General features: G+C 37.4%; 1 protein-coding gene and 1 non-coding gene across 5 annotated transcripts in view; one reads left to right on the plus strand and one right to left on the minus strand.

Moving 5' to 3' along the window:
• The window catches only part of CCDC91 (coiled-coil domain containing 91), a 372,640-nt gene that overhangs the window by 189,723 nt on the left and 165,547 nt on the right, over nt 1-17,370 (minus strand). For 2 of the 4 annotated variants that reach the window (XM_065939910.1, XM_065939923.1), the window contains exon 7: nt 7,611-7,658. The exons of the other annotated variants lie outside the window; for them this stretch is intronic. In XM_065939910.1, coding sequence (XP_065795982.1) covers nt 7,611-7,658 — 48 coding nt within the window. The remainder of the gene's footprint in view (nt 1-7,610; nt 7,659-17,370) is intronic. 4 annotated transcript variants of the gene reach the window in all.
• TRNAY-GUA (transfer RNA tyrosine (anticodon GUA)) lies at nt 7,166-7,237 on the plus strand. The gene has a single exon. It is a non-coding gene; the product is annotated as a tRNA-Tyr (tRNA).

The raw sequence follows: 17,370 nt of genomic DNA on the forward strand, positions 1-17,370 counted from the left end.
ACTTTGGAGTCCCCAAAAATAAAGTCTCACACTGTTTCCACTGTCTCCCCATCTATTTCCCATGAGGTGATGGGACCAGATGCCATGATCTCAGTTTTCTGCATGTTGAGCTTCAAGCCAACATTTTCACTCTCCTTTTTCACTTTCATCAAAACGCTTTTTAGTTTCTCTTCACTTTCTGCCACAAGGGTGGTGTCATCTGCATATCTGAGGCTACTGATATTTCTCCCGGCAATCTTGATTCCAGCTTGTGCTTCTTCCAGTCCAGCGTTTCTCATGATGTACTCTGCATAGAAGTTAAATAAGCAGGGTGACAATATACAGCCTTGATGTACTCCTTTTCCTATTTGGAACCAGTCTGTTGTTCCATGTCCAGTTCTAACTGTTGTTTCCTGACCTGCATACAGGTTTCTCATGAGGTAGGTCAGGTGGTCTGGTATTCCCATCTCTTGAAGAATTTTCCACAGTTTATTGTGATTCACACAGTCGAAGGCTTTGTCATAGTCAATAAAGCAGAAATAGATATTTTTCTGGAACTCTCTTGCTTTTTTGATGATCCAGCATATATTGGCAATTTGATCTCTGGTTCCTCTGCCTTTTCTAAATCGAGTTTGAACGTCTGGAAGTTCTCGGTTCACATATTGCTGAAGCCTGGCTTGGAGAATTTTGAGCATTACTTTACTAGTGTGTGAGATGAGTGCAATTGTGCAGTAGTTTGAGCATTCTTTGGGATTGCCTTTCTTTGTGATTGGAATGAAAATGGACCTTTTCCAGTCCTGTGGCCACTGCTGAGTTTTCCAAATTTGCTGGCATATTGAGTGCAGCACTTTCACAGCATCATCTTTCAGGATTTGAAATAGCAACTGGAATTCCATCACCTCCACTAGCTTTGTTCATAGTGATGCTTTCTAAGGCCCACTTGACTTCACATTCCAGGATGTCTGGCTCTAGGTGAGTGATCAGATCATTGTGATTATCTGGGTCGTGAAGATCTTTTTTGTACAGTTCTTCTGTGTATTCTTGCCACCTCTTCTTAATGTCTTCTGCTTCTGTTAGGTCCATACCATTTCTCTCCTTTATTGAGCCCATATTTGCATGAAATGTTCCCTTGGTATCTCTAATTTTCTTGAAGCGATCTCTAGTCTTTCCCATTCTGTTGTTTTCCTCTATTTCTTTGCATTGATAGCTGAGGAAGGCTTTCTTATCTCTCCTGGCTATTCTTTGGAACTCTGCATTCAAATAGGAGTATCTGTCCTTTTCTCCTTTGCTTTTAGCTTCTCTTCGTTTCACAGCCTGAAATGAACTGAAGTTTCTGGGGATGCTAGAATAGGATAAATGTATTTTGTACTGTGGAAGGGCAGAAATTTGTGGAGTCTAGGGAGCAGGCTCTAATGCATTGAATTGTGTCCTTAAAAGATATATCAAGTTCCTAATTTCTGGTACCTATCAATTTAACATTTTTTATAAAACAGTTTTTAACTACGTTAACAATTGTGACAGGAGATCATCTTGGAGTTACTCTAAATCCAACAATTGGTTTCCTCTCTCTCTTTTTAAATGTATAACTGACATATAATGTTATTCACACAGTCATGTCTGCCTCTTTGCAATCCCATGACTGTATCCTGCCAGACTCCTCTGTCCCTGGAATCCTCCATGTAAGAATACTGGCATGGGTAGCCAATCCCTTCTCCAGGGGATCTTCCTGACCAAGGGATCAAACCCAGGTCTCCTGCACTGCAGAAAGATTCTTTACCACCTGAGCCACCCAGGAAGCCCAAGAACTGAAATAACAACATTATGTTAATATCAGGTATATAACACAATGATTCAATATTTGTATATACTGCAAAATGATCACAATAACACATCTAGTCAACACTGGCTACCATATAGCCAGAGAGTTTTTTTCTTATAATAAGAACTTTTAAGATCTGTTCTCTTAGGAACTTTCAAATATGCAGCATAATATTTTTAACGATAGTTATTATGCTTCACATTACATCCCCAGGCGTTATTTATTTAGTAACTGAAAGTTTTTGCCCTTTGACCCACTTCACCCATTTTTCCCAGTTCCCACTCCCTGCCTCTGGCAACCGCCAATCTGTTTTAATTCTAACCTTGGTTTGGTTTTCTTTTTATATAGTTCTATTTGCGTATTTTTGCTTTTGTTCTCTTTGTTTTTGGTGTCAGATCCTAAAAATCATTACCAAGCCCAATGTCAAGGAGCTTACTGCCTATGTTGTATTCTAGAAGTTTTATGATTTCAGTGTTTAATACAGTTGGGGTTAATTTTTCTGTATGATGTAAGACAGTGGTGTAGTTTCACTCTTTTACATGTGGCTATCCGGTTTTCTCAACACAATTTACTGAAGAGAGAATCCATTCTTCAGGGTATATATTTGACTCCTTTGTCATAAATAAATTGGCCACACATGTTGAGTTCTGGACTCCCTATGCTGTCCCAGTGATGTGTCTCTTTTCACATCAACAACATACTGTTTTAATATTATAGCTTTGTAATAAAGTTGAAATCAGGGGTGTTGATGCATCCAGCTTTCTTCTTCTTTCTTAGGATTGTTTTAGCTATTCAGGGTCTTTTGTGGCTCCATGCAAATTTTAGGATAGTTTGTTTTATTTCTGTGAAAATAAGCCATTGGAATTTTGATAAGGATTGCACCGAATCTGTAGATTGCTTTGGGGAGTAGGGACACTTTAACAATATTAACTTTTCCAATCCATGAACATAGAATATTTTTCCATTTATTTGTGTCTTCTTCAATTTTTTTCATTAATTTCTTATAGTTTTCATTGTAAACGTCAATCACCTCCTTGGTTACCTTTATTCCTATGTATTTTATTCTGTTTGATTCAATTGTAAATGAGATCATTTTCTTAATTTCTCTTTCTGTTAATTGTATTAGTGTATAAAAATGAAACTGACTTTTATATATTGATCTCATATTCTATAACTTTAGTGACTTTATTAGTTCTAACAGTTTTTTTAGTTTTCTTTATATTATATCCTGTCTCCTGCAAATTCTAACAGCTTTACTTCTTCCCTTCCAATGTGCAATCCTTCATTTCTGTTTCTTGCCTATTTCTCTGTCTAGGGCTTCCAGTACTATATTGAATAAAAGTGGCAAGACTGTGCATCCTTATTTCTGGTTTTCAAAGAAAAGCTTTTAGCTTTTCACCACTTAGTACTGACTGGTTTCCTTATTATAGAAAGGAGAAGGAGATTTAAGATACAGGGAAAAGGTCACGTGACAAAAGAAGAAAATGAAGTTATGTTCCCAGAATCAAGTCAGGGGCCATCAAAAGCTGGAGGAGGAAAGACACTCCACTAGAACTTTCAGGCGGAGAATGGACCTGCAGACATGTTAATTTCACACTTCTGACTTCTAGAACTTTGAGAGAATAATTTTTGTCATTTTAACCCACCTAGTTCATAACAATGTTATGGCAACTGTAAGAAATCTATTACAATACTTCTAATGTCCCTCTTTGAAAGAATTTCTTCCTTTACTTACCAACAAACCTCACGTACCTCAGTATTCTTTGTCTCAGGAGACTCAGTATTTATAGTTGTTGCTCAGTTGCTAAGTCATGTCCCACTCCTTGTGATCCTATGGACTGTAGCATGCCAAACTTCCCTGTCCTTCACTATCTCCCAGAGTTTGCTCAGATTCATGTCCATTAAATCGATGATGCTATCTAACCATCTCATCCTCTGCCACCTCCTTCTCCTTTTGCCTTCAATCTTTCCCAGCATCAGGGTCTTCTGCAATGAACCAGCTCATTGCATCAGATGGCCAAAGTACTGGAGCTTCAGTTTCAGCATTAGTCTATCCAATGAATGCTCAGGGTTGACTCCTTTAGGATTAACTGGTTTGATCTCCATGCTGGCCAAAGGACTCTCAGGAGTCTTCTCCAGCACCACAATTCAAAAGTATCAGTTGCGCATCAATGCTCAAACTTCTCTCACACCCATACATGACTATTAGAAAAATCACAGCTTTGACTATATGGACCTTTGTCAGCAGTAATGTCTCTGCTTTTTAACACACTGTCTAGGTTTGCATAGCTTTCCTTCCAAGGAGTAAGTATCTTTTAATTTCATAGCTGCAGTCACAATCCATAGTTATTTTGGAGCCCAGGAAAATAAAAGTCAGTCACTGCTTCTACTTTTTACCCTTCTATTTGCCATGAAGTGATGGGACCAGATGCCATGATCTTTTAGTTTTTTAAATGCTGATTTTAAGTCAACTCAGTATATTGATACAATATTTCCCCTAATGATGCCAAAACACAGCCTTTTCTGGAATTCTTCTTTATGTTCAAAATAGAGGAAAACAACAGAATGTAAAAGTCTAGAGATCTCTTCAAGAAAATTAGAGATATCAAGGGAAATTTTTATGCAAAGATGGGAACAATAAAGGATAGAAATGGTATGGACCTAACAGAAGCATAAGATATTAAGAAGAGGTGGCAAGAATATACAGAAGAACTGCACAAAAAAGATCTTCATGACCAAGATAATCACAACGGTATAGTCACTCTCCTAGAGCCAGGCATCCTGGAATGCGAAGTCAAGTGGGACTTAAGAAGCATCACTACGAACAAAGCTAGTGGAGGTGATGGAATTCCAGTTGAGCTATTTCAAATCCTGAAAGATGATACTGTGAAAGTGCTGCACTCAATATGCCAGCAAATTTGGAAAACTCAGCAGTGGCCACAGGACTGGAAAAGGTCAGTTTTCATTCCAATCACAAAGAAAGGCAATGCCAAAGAATGCTCAAACTACCGCACAATTGCACTCATCTCACACACTAGCAAAGTCAAGCTCAAAATCCTCCAAGCCAGGCTTCAACAGTACATGAACCATGAACTTCCAGATGTTCAAGCTGGATTTATAAAAGGCAGAGGAACCAGAGATCAAATTGCCAACATCTGTTGGATCATCAAAAAAGCAAGAGCGTTCCAGAAAAACATCTATTTCTGGTTTATTGACTATGACAAAGCCTTTCACTGTGTGGACCACAACAAACTATGGGAAATTCTTTAAGTGATGGGAATACCAGAACCACCCGAGCTGCCTCCTGAAAAATCTGTATGCAGCTCAAGATGCAACAGTTAGAAGTGGTCATGGAACAACAGACTGGTTCCAAACAGGAAAAGGAGTATGTCAAGGTTGTATATTGTCATCCTGCTTATTTAACTTATATGCAGAGTACATCATGAGACATGTTCGGCTGGATGAAGCACAAGTTGGAGTCAAGATTGCTGGCAGAAATATCAATAACCTCAGATATGCAGATGACACCAACCTTATGGCAGAAAGTGAAGAAGAAGTAAAGAGCCTCCTGATGAAAATGAAAGAGGAGTGTGAAAAAGTTGGCATAAAACTCAACATTCAGAAAAGTAAGATCATGGCATCCGGGTCCCATCACTTCATGGGAAATAGATGGGGAAACGTGGAAACATTGACAGACTTTATTTCTTTGGGCTCCAAATCACTGTAGGTGGTGACTACAGCCATGAAATTAAAAGATCCTTGCTCCTTGGAAGAAAAGTTATGACCAACCTAGACAGCATATTAAAAAGCAGAGACATTACTTTGCCAACAAAAGTCCGTCTAGTCAAAGCTATGGTTTTCCCAGTAGTCATGTATGGACATGAGAGTTGGACTATTAAAAAAAGCTGAGCATCAAAGAACTGATGCTTTTGAACTGTGGTGTTGGAGAGACTCTTGAGAGTTCCTTGGACTGCAAGGAGATCGAACCAGTCCATCCTAAAGGAAATCAGTCCTGAATATTCATTGGAAGGACTGATGCTGAAGCTGAAACTCCAATACCCTGTCCACCTAATGCAAAGCACTGACTCATTTGAAAAGACTCTGATGCTGGGAAAGATTGAAGGCAGGAGGAGAAGTGGATGACAGAGTATGAGATTTTTGAATGGCACCACCAACTCAATGGACATGAGTTTGAGTAAACTCCAGGAGTTGGCAATGGACAGGGAGGCCTGGTATGCTGCACTCCATGGGGTTGCAGGGGGTCAGACACAACTGAGCAACTGAACTGAGCTGAATTGTTTAAAATAATAATTACTATTTTAGAACATTGACAATTTAATATATGTTTAAATCATCATAACAACAACAGCGGATTTTTAAATGAAATGGCAGATTATACATCAATATTTATGACTTCTGCCACTCCAAATGCAACAAAAATACCTGAAAAGATTTTTAGCCTTCTTATTTTCTTTTCCTCTTTTTTGTTTTTTGGTGCCTGTAATAATACAAAACTAAAAAGCAAACAGTCAAAGAGTTGAGAAGACAAAAGATGGAAAGCAGATGGACGTACAACACTCTCAGAAACCAAACCTCCTTGCTCTTTCTAAAATATATCAAATACAACTTTACCTCTTTCATGTGTTTCCTCTGTCTGACCCACTTCTCTCACACATACCCAGGGTCCAGAAAGCCTACCTATATCTGTCTTTCCAAAAGTTCTCTTGTCAAGACAGGCTTTCCACTACCACCTTATCATATCCTAACACTTTCCAGATGCTTTATTCTGTTATTTCTTTTATAGTACTTATCATGGCATGACAAATTACAGATTTATCTGTTTATACACTGTCTATACCTCATTAAAAGTTGGACTCTTGTTCAGGATTTTGTCTGTAATGATGTCTGGAAGTTGCTGCTCACTATTTATTAACCATCAGAATTAAATGATTATTCTAGGAAAAATATTCACACTCAAGAAAAATATTTAATACCCACAACAGAAAAAGTATCTATAAAGTATATAAGAAGTATTGCAGTGACTTCCCCTGGGGGTCCAGCGGTTAAGACTCCATACTTCCACTTAAGGGGGTGTGGGTTCGATCCTTGGTTGGGGAACTAAGACCCTGCATGCCACAGCCAAAAAGAAGAAATATTGCAATCATAAAAGGAAAATGTTCACAATATGGGATAGATACTTCCTAAGGAAAAAAAGAAATATCTGATGGAAATATTTTTAAGTCCAACACAAAATATAACTTCAAAAAAAGTAAATTTAAAGGTGATACCATTTTTTGGGTTTGAAATTACGAAACTCTCCTTAAAGTAATCTATATTATAAGGCAAGTATGAGACAACCACAGGGCTTCCCTGGTAGCTCAGAGGGTAAAGTGCCTGCCTGTAATGCAGGAGACCCAGGTTCGATCCCTGGGTCGGGAAGATTCCCTGGAGAAGGAAATGCAACCCACTCCAGTACTCTTGCCTGGAAAATCCCATGGATGGAGAAGCCTGGTAGGCTACAGTCCATGTGGTCACAAAGAGTCAGAAATGACTGAGCAACTTCACTTTCTTTTATAAAACAAGCATGGGCAACATAACTTGGTTCAACCTTTCATGAAACTAACTTAATGTTAGTATTTTCACCCTGTGATCCAGTAATTCCTCTTCTGACAATTTACATTAAAAGGAAAATCATAAATCAAGATGGGCTTCCCTGATAGCTCAGTTGGCAAAGAATCTGCCTGCAATGTAGGAAACCCCAGTTTGATTCCTGGGTCGAGAAGATGTGCTAGAGAAGGGATAGGCTACTCACTCCAGTATTCTTGGGCTTCCTTTGTGGCTCAGCTGGAAAAGAATCCACCTACAATGGGGGAGACCTATGTTAGACCCCTGGGTTAGTAAGATCCCCTGGAGAAGGGAAAGGCTACCCACTCCAGTATTCTGGCCTAGAGAATTCCACGGACTCTATAGTCCATGGGGACACCAAGAGTCAGACATGTCATTTCCACTTCTAACAAATTACATTAAAAAGCAAATCATAAATCAAGATAGGTTTGTCTACATAAAAATTTGGGGAGACAAATGATTTTAAAAGACTAAACATATTTTTAAATAATAATAATCAATATGTACAACAACAAAAAGAGAAGATTCTGAAAATTATGGTTCATTTCAATGCATAATATTATGCAGTAATATTTGCAAAGAATTTATAGGAGTATGAGAAATGTGTAAGCTATGTTAGATGGATAATGGCATACAAATAGTTTGCATTTGACACATTCAGAATATCATTAAAAAGAAAAACATATCAAATGCATGATGTTGTTCGATGGAAGTAGTATAATTTTATAATTCTTGGCATGAAAGACACTTATCTCCAAGGAACAATGATTACCTTCAAAACTGTGCCATAAATTGAAAGAAAACTTGGTAAAACTAAGCATTTCAAATTGGTGACAACGGGCCTGGAAAACCTACTTGACAGCGGGGCTTTAACAAGTACTCAGTAACTTGAACCAAATATGATGCTGGGAAAGTACTCTGCATATCATCCAGATAAAACATAGCACTATTAAGGCAAAGAGCTTCTTACAGAAGGAATTAATTTGAATAAATATGTTGAAAAATGGAAAATATCTTCTTCAGTTAGTAGCAACTGTTTTAAAAAGATGGAAAATTACATGTAGGCATCCATACAAATATCCAAAGTTAGAATAGTTACCAAATTTTACTTTAGAAAAAAAATTTTCACACAGGGCATTCTGGCAAGGACTATTTTTCATCTTCTTCTTCTTTAAGGTGATTCAACAATGTAGCCACAAAAGCATAAGAAATGACAGATCTTCCTATTCTTTTCTCTACTTTTATGTTTGTAATCATTTCCAAAATGTGTCCTAATTTTCTAGGAAAAAAATATATCACACACGCTAGAAATAACAATTCACTAGGATTTGAACAAAACTCTTCAAATTTTAGAAAATAAATTAGTCACCAATGAACTAAGCCTAACTCTGCCAAATTTTAGCCTAAAACAAAACTCTGAAGTTGAATTATTAAGCCCTTTACAAGTTTTCTTTAAGAGATAAAACTAAAAGCAGCAAGGGAGAAACAACAAATAACACACAAAGGGATTCCTATAAAGGATAACAGCTGACCTATCAACAGAAACCCTCCAGGTCAGAAGGGAATGGCAGGACATACTGAAAGTAATGAAAGAGAATAACCTAGAACCTAGATTATTGTACCCAGCAAGGATCTCATTCAGATATGAAGGAGAATTCAAAAGCTTTACAGACAAGCAAACACTGAGAGAATTCAGCACCACCAAACGAGCTCTTCAACAAATGCTAAAGGATCTTCTCTAGACAGGAAATGCAGAAAGGTTGTATAAACGTGAACCCAAAACAACAAAGTAAATAGCAATGGGACCACATCTATCAATAATTACCTTAAATGTAAATGGGTTGAATGCCCCAACCAAAAGACAAAGATTGGCTGAATGGATACAAAAACAAGACCCCTATATATGCTGTATACAAGAGACCCACCTCAAAACAAGAGACACATACAGATTAAAAGTGAAGGGCTAGAAAAAATATTTCACGCAAACGGAGAACAAAAGAAAGCAGGAGTCGCAATACTCAAATCAGATAAAATTGACTTTCAAATAAAGGATGTGAAAAGAGACAAAGAAGAACACTACATAATGATCAAAGGATCAATCCAAGAAGAAGATATAACAATTATAAATACATATGCACCGAACATAGGAGCACTGCAATATGTACGGCAAATGCTAAGAAGTATGAAAGAGGAAATTAATAGCAACACAATGACAGTGCGAGACTTTAATACCCCACTCACAACTATGGATAGATCAACTAAACAGAAAATTAACAAGGAAACACAAACCTTAAATGACACAATGGACCAGCTAGACCTAATTGATATCTATAGGACATTTCACCCCAAAACAATCAACTTCACCTTTTTCTCAAGTGCACACGGAACCTTCTCCAGAATAGATCACATCCTGGGCCATAAATCTGGTCTTGGAAAATTCAAAAAAATTGAAATCATTCCAGTCATCTTTTCTGACCACAGTGCAGTAAGATCAGATCTCAATTACAGGAAAAAAATTGTTAAAAATTCAAACGTATCGAGGCTAAATAACACACTTCTGAATAACCAACAAATCATAGAACAAATCAAAAAAGAAATCAAAATATGTATAGAAATGAATGAAAATGAAAACACAACAACCCAAAACCTATGGGACACTTAAAAGCAGTGCTAAGGGGAAGGTTCATAGCATTACAGGCTTACATCAAGAAACAGGAAAAAAGTCAAAGAAATAACCTAACTCTACACCTAAAGCAATTAGAGAAGGAAGAAATGAAGAACCCCAGGGTTAGCAAAAGGAAAGAAATCTTAAAAATTAGGGCAGAAATAAATGCAAAAGAAACTAAAGAGACCATAGCAAGAATCAACAAAGTTAAAAGCTGGTTTTTTGAAAAAATAAACAAAATTGACAAACCATTAGCAAGACTCATTAAGAAACAAAGACAGAAGAACTAAATTAACACAATTACAAATGAAAATGGAGAGATCACAATAGACAACACTGAAATACAAAGGATCATAAGAGACTACTACCAGCAGCTCTATGACAATAAAATGGACAACTTGGAAGAAATGGACAAATTCTTAGAAAGGATAACTTTCCAAAACTGAACCAGGAAGAAATAAAAGATTTCTTAACAGAACCATCACAAGCAAGGAAATCGAAGCTGTAATCAAAAATCTTCCAGCAAACAAAAGCCCAGGACCAGATGGCTTCACAGCTGAATTCTACCAAAAACTTAGAGAAGAGCTAACACCTATCTTACTCAAACTCTTCCAGAAAATTGCAGAAGAAGGTAAACTTCCAAACTCATTCTATGATGCCACCATCACCCTAATTCCAAAACCAGACAAAGATGCCACAAAAAAAGAAAACTACAGGCCAATATCACTGATGAGCATAGATGCAAAAATCCTTAACAAAATTCTAGCAAACAGAATCCAACAACATATTAAAAAAATCATACACCATGACCAAGTGGGCTTTATCCCAGGAATGCAAGGATTCTTTAATATCCGCAAATCAATCAACGTACTACACCACATTAACAAATTGGAAGATAAAAACCATATGATTATCTCAATAGATGCAGAGAAAGCCTTTGACAAAATTCAACACTCATTTATGATTAAAACTCTCCAGAAAGCAAGAATAGAAGGAACATACCTCAACATAATAAAAGCTATATATGACAAACCCACAGCAAGCATCACTCTCAATGGTGAAAAATTGAAAGCATTTCCTCTGAAATCAGGAACAAGACAAGGATGCCCACTCTCACCACTGCTATTCAACATAGTGTTGGAAGTTTTGGCCACAGCAATCAGAGCAGAAAAAGAAGTAAAAGGAATCCAGATAGGAAAAGAAGAAGTGAAACTCTCGCTGTTTGCAGATGACATGATCCTCTACACAGAAAATCTTAAAGACTCTACCAGAAAACTACTAGAGCTAATCAATGAATATAGTAAAGTTGCAGGATATAAAATTAACACACAGAAATCCCTTGCATTCCTATACACTAACAATGAAAAAACAGAAAGAGAAATTAAGGAAACAATACCATTCACCATTGCAACAAAAAGAATAAAATACTTAGGAGTATATCTACCTAAAGAAACAAAAGACCTATACATAGAAAACTATAAAACACTGATGAAAGCAATCAAAGAGGACACAAACAGATGGAGAAACATATGGTGTTCATGGACTGGAAGAATCAATATTGGCAAAATGGCTATTCTACCCAAAGCAATCTATAGATTCAATGCAATCCCTATCAAGCTACCAACAGTATTTTTCACAGAACTAGAACAAATAATTTCACAATTTGTTTGGAAATACAAAAAACCTCGAACAGCCAAAGTAATCTTGAGAAAGAAGAATGGAACTGGAGGAATCAACCTGCCTGACTTCAGACTCTACTACAAAGCCACAGTCATCAAGACAGTATGGTACTGGCACAAAGACAGAAATATAGATCAATGGAACAGAATAGAAAGCCCAGAGATAAATCCACGAACCTATGGACACCTTATCTTTGACAAAGGAGGCAAGGATATACAATGGAAAAAAGACAACCTCTTTAACAAGTGGTGCTGGGAAAACTGGTCAACCACTTGTAAAAGAATGAAACTAGAACACTTCCTAACACCATACACAAAAATAAACTCAAAATGGATTAAAGATCTAAATGTAAGACCAGAAACTATAAAACTCCTAGAGGAGAACATAGGCAAAACACTCTCCGACATAAATCACAGCAAGATCTTCTATGAGCCACCTCCCAGAATATTGGAAATAAAAGCAAAAATAAACAAATGGGACCTAATGAAAATTAAAAGCTTTTGCACAACAAAGGAAACTATAAGTAAGGTGAAAAGACAGCCCTCAGATTGGGAGAAAATAATAGCAAATGAGGAAACAGACAAAGGATTAATCTCAAAAATATACAAGCAACTCCTGAAGCTCAATTCCAGAAAAATAAATGACCCAAGCAAAAAATGGGCCAAAGAACTAAACAGACATTTCTCCAAAGACGACATACAGATGGCTAACAAACACATGAAAAGATGCTCAACATCACTCATATCAGAGAAATGCAAATCAAAACCACAATGAGGTACCATTACACGCCAGTCAGGATGGCTGCTATCCAAAAGTCTACAAGCAATAAATGCTGGAGAGGGTGTGGAGAAAAGGGAACCCTCTTACACTGTTGGTGGGAATGCAAATTAGTACAGCCACTAGGGAAAACAGTGTGGAGATTTCTTAAAAAAACTGGAAATAGAACTGCCATATGACCCAGCAATACCACTTCTGGGCATACACACTGAGGAAACCAGATCTGAAAGAGACACGTGCACCCCAGTGTTCATCGCAGCACTGTTTATAATAGCCAGGACATGGAAGCAACCTAGATGCCCATCAGCAGACGAATGGATAAGGAAGCTGTGGTACATATACACCATGGAATATTACTCAGCCGTTAAAAAGAATTCATTTGAATCAGTTCTAATGAGATGGATGAAACTGGAGCCCATTATACAGAGTGAAGTAAGCCAGAAAGATAAAGAACATTACAGTATACTAACACATATATATGGAATTTAGAAAGATGGTAACGATAACCCTATATGCAAAACAGAAAAAGAGACACAGAAGTACAGAACAGACTTTTGAACTCTGTGGGAGAAGGTGAGGTGGGATGTTTCGAAAGAAGAGCATGTATATTATCTATGGTGAAACAGATCACCAGCCCAGGTGGGATGCATGAGTCAAGTGCTCGGGCCTGGTGCACTCGGAGGACCCAGAGGAATCGGGTGGAGAGGGAGGTGGGAGGGGGGATTGGGATGGGGAATACGTGTAACTCTATGGCTGATTCATATCAATGTATGACAAAACCCACTGAAAAAAAAATAACTAAATAAATTTTTTAAAAAAAGAAATAATGTAACACAACTACAAAAATCACCACACTCTTACCACTCCCACTATGTCCAATACGTGTAATAATATACAGTATAAATCTTGTTTGTTCCAACAGAACTTAAGGAACACTTTCAAAAATCACATTGAGCAATATAATATGGATATGTCCCAATTTTCCAATGATTATTATTCTGATTATAGTGTATCTATGAATCAGATTCTCTTCCTGTCCTGCCATAAATTACTAATTATTTCTGCTAACAGCTAACCAAAGCTAGACAAGAATAAAATATTCCAACTAATTCCCTTCTGGGAGTATCCTATTCTTTTGAATGAGGGCCCCGGTGATTGGGAATTGCCTGTTTATTTTTTCCACTTATTACTAAGAAATTAGATAAAATGATTTATATGTATTTTTTTAGGAAAGGGGATTGGAATTAGAAAAAAGCAAGAAGAGTTGCTGTTTGCTTTTTTAATCTACTCCTCAGGATAGCTCAAACACTACACTCTGATAATAAAACACAGTTATCATTTCTGAGAAAATTAAAATTTGTGGCAAATACTTCTGCTATATATGAGATGAAGAGGAAAAATGTGATTTTTTTTTTTTTCTCAGTTTTCTTGCAGGGACATACAGTCTTGACTGCTCTACAGACCATGAAAGCAACAAGAGTTAACATGTCAGTATAAGAATCAGTGCTCACAAAGCCATCTCTCTACCAAACAAATGGTAACAGATATTTAATATAATCTCTAAAAACAAAAAGAATAAAGAGAGACAGGGAGATGCTTGCTATATGTCAGAGTTCTGTTCAAAATAGTTAAGGTATTTAAATAAAATACGTTCAAAATTAAACTCTGAGTAAAATAAAAGCTAACATTCTTTATCTCCTCTAAGGAAATAATTACAACAAAATATCACCTCCAATACCATTCTAGTATGTTCAGGTCAATCCAATTTTAAACTGAGGGAATGAGTTTACTAGCAATGTGAACCCTGGACAAGCAACTTACTATTATCACTTTCTTAGCAATGTGAACCCTGGACAAGCAACTTACTATTATCACTTTCTTAAGTGTAAATTAAGCAACTTACTATTATCACTTTCTTAACTGTAAATGGGACTAATAATGCCTATCAGACCATCTGGAAGTGGGAATTAAGTGAAAGTATGTCAAGGGTTTATTAGCATGGTAATTAATATATCATAGACAACCAAACAGGAACAGAAGAGATACCTCATATAAAAATTGGGTTGTAGTCAGAATACATGGGAAAGTCAAAATTACTCCTGACAATTTCTTGAAAACAGACACCCAGGAATCCAACATACTGTATCTTCTCTATTTATCTAATACAGTTTCTGGGACACTGAATAGATCACTCTCTCTGGTTAATCATCAGATACACTAATTGATTTCTATTAAGTGGTAATGTGTGGTTAAGGGTGAGAGAGGGGGTGGATGGATTTTAAATATTCGAGTTACACATAATATAGTGAAATGTTAACAATAAAAGAGAGATACTTGGGATATCCTGACTGAGGGCATAGCATAACTCACTCTACCATTACACATTTTAGGGCATAAGTCAATTTTGTTTGTCCATTTGGAGAGAAAGGTTTTTACATCAGCTTGCTTGACTTAGGGCACAAATGTTTTTGCTTTTGCAAGTACATAAATTTCCTATAAGCTAAGAGTATATAAAGTCCATCACTGAATTTTCTTACCTTATTAAATGAACAAACCAAAAAAGCACTTTTAAAGTAAAAAATCAATGCATGCTAAAAAGTATAAATAGTTGACAAAAATTTGTGCTCCAGAATTTCTCTGCTCTACCTAAAGAAGAACTGCCTCAAAGTCTAATACAGTGGCCACAAATCCTTCTTCAAGCTATTCCACCAAGGTTAGAAACCCAGGTTCTAAGCTTTGAGCAGATCGGAAGCAGCAAGCGAAAGAAACACTGTGTGCAGGGATGTGTGTGCAGGGATGTGTGCGCTGTGTGCTCACGCAGTCATATCCAACTCTCTGTGACCCCACGGACTGTAGCATGACAAGCTCCTCTATCCACGGGATTTTTTAAGCAAGAATACTGGGATGGGTTGCCATTTCCTCCTCCACGGGACACTCCCAACCCACGGTTCAAACCCACATATCTTGTGACTCTTGCGTTGCCAGTGGATTTTTTTCCCACTGAGCCACTGGAGAAGCCCCAAGGAAACTGGTTTCTTTAGAGAAAATTAACTTTTTTTTTTTTAATAATGCCAAGAAAATGATGAGCTCTTACTAGGTGCATTTTAAAAATCGCTTTAGTATAATCTGCTTTCCTCTTCAAAAACCTATCTTTTAAATTCCTTGAAGCAATCAATCTTAGTAAAGAACACAGAAATATGCCAACAAACTGACTCCCACACTAAATGTGGAAAAGCAACTGTTCCGAACAGAAGAAAACTTACCTGCTGCTTTCAGTACCTCATATTCCTTATGCTATTAGATTCCTGAGAAAATAAACCTTTAAACACTTGAGGAAGGACTGATGCTGAAGCTGAAACTCCAATACTTCGGCCACCTGATATGAAGAACTGACTCGTTGGAAAAGACCCTGATGCTAGGAAAGATTGAAAGCAGGAAGAGAAGGGGACATCAGAGGATGAGATGATTGGATGGCATCACCGACTCAATGGACATGAGTTTGAGGCAAGCTCCAGAAGTTGGTGATGGACAGGGAAGCCTGGCGTGCTGCAGTCCACTGGGTCGCAAGGAGTCAGACACGACTGAGTGACTGAACAAAACTGAACTGAAACACTCCTATTTGAGATTGTAACTAAAAGACATGCATGTATACACAAATGTTCCCAGAAACCATTTCAACTCCAAATAAAAGACAAGTATATAAGTCCATCTTAAAACAGGTATTGAAACAAACTTAAACATCAGCTATATTTTTAAACCCCTTCATGGATCACAACCTTGTCGTGGCGAAGGGGCTTGCATAACTTAGTGAAGCTGTGAGTCATGCCGTGTAGGGCAATCCAAGATGAATGGGTCACAGAGAAGAATTCTGACAAAAGGTGGTCCGCTCCAAGAGGGAATGGCAAACCACTCCAGTATTACTGCTGCAAGAACATAATGAACAGTATGAAAAGGCAAAAAGATATGACACCAGAAGACGAGTCTGCCAGGCAGTCCAATATGCTACTGGGAACGAATAGAAGGCAATTACTAATAGCTCCAGAAAGAATGAAACAGCTGGACCAAAGCGAAAATGACGTGCAGCTGTGGATGTGTCTGGTGTTGATATTAAAGTCCAAAGCTGTAAAGAAAATATTGCATAGGAACCTGGAATGTTGGTTCTATGAATCAAGGTAAATTGGATATGGTCAAACAGGAGATGGCAAGAGAGAACATAGACATCTTAGGAATCAGTTAACTAAAACGGACGAGGATGGGCGAATTTAATTCAGATGACCATTATATCTACTACTGTGAGCAAGAATCCCTTAGAAGAAATGGAGTAGCCCTCACTGTCAACAGAATCTGAAATGTAGTACTTGGGTGCAGTCTCAAAAATGACTGAAGGATCTTGACTGATTCCTTTCCAAGGCAAACAATTCAACATCACAGTAATCTATGTGACATCTATAATCTAAGTCTACGTCCAACCACTGATGTTGAAGAGCTAAAGTTGAATAGGTCTATGAAGATCTACAACACCTTCTAGAACTAACATCAAAGAAATAAGATGTTCTTTTCATCACAGGGAATTTGAAAGCATAAGTAGGAAGTCAAGAGATACCTGGAGTAAAAGCAAAGTTTGGCCTTAAAGTGCAAAATGAAGCTTGGCAAAGCTAACAGAGCTTGTCAAGAGAACACACTGGTCATAGCAAACACCCTCTTCCAACAACACAAGAAATGACTCTACACATGAACATCACCAATGGTCACACTGAAATCAGATTGATTATATTCTTTGCAGCCAAAGATGGAGAACCTCTATGTAGAGGACAGATATATCCAA

Source organism: Muntiacus reevesi, chromosome 1 (assembly GCF_963930625.1).
Source record: "Muntiacus reevesi chromosome 1, mMunRee1.1, whole genome shotgun sequence".
NCBI classification, from domain to species: Eukaryota; Metazoa; Chordata; class Mammalia; order Artiodactyla; family Cervidae; genus Muntiacus; species Muntiacus reevesi.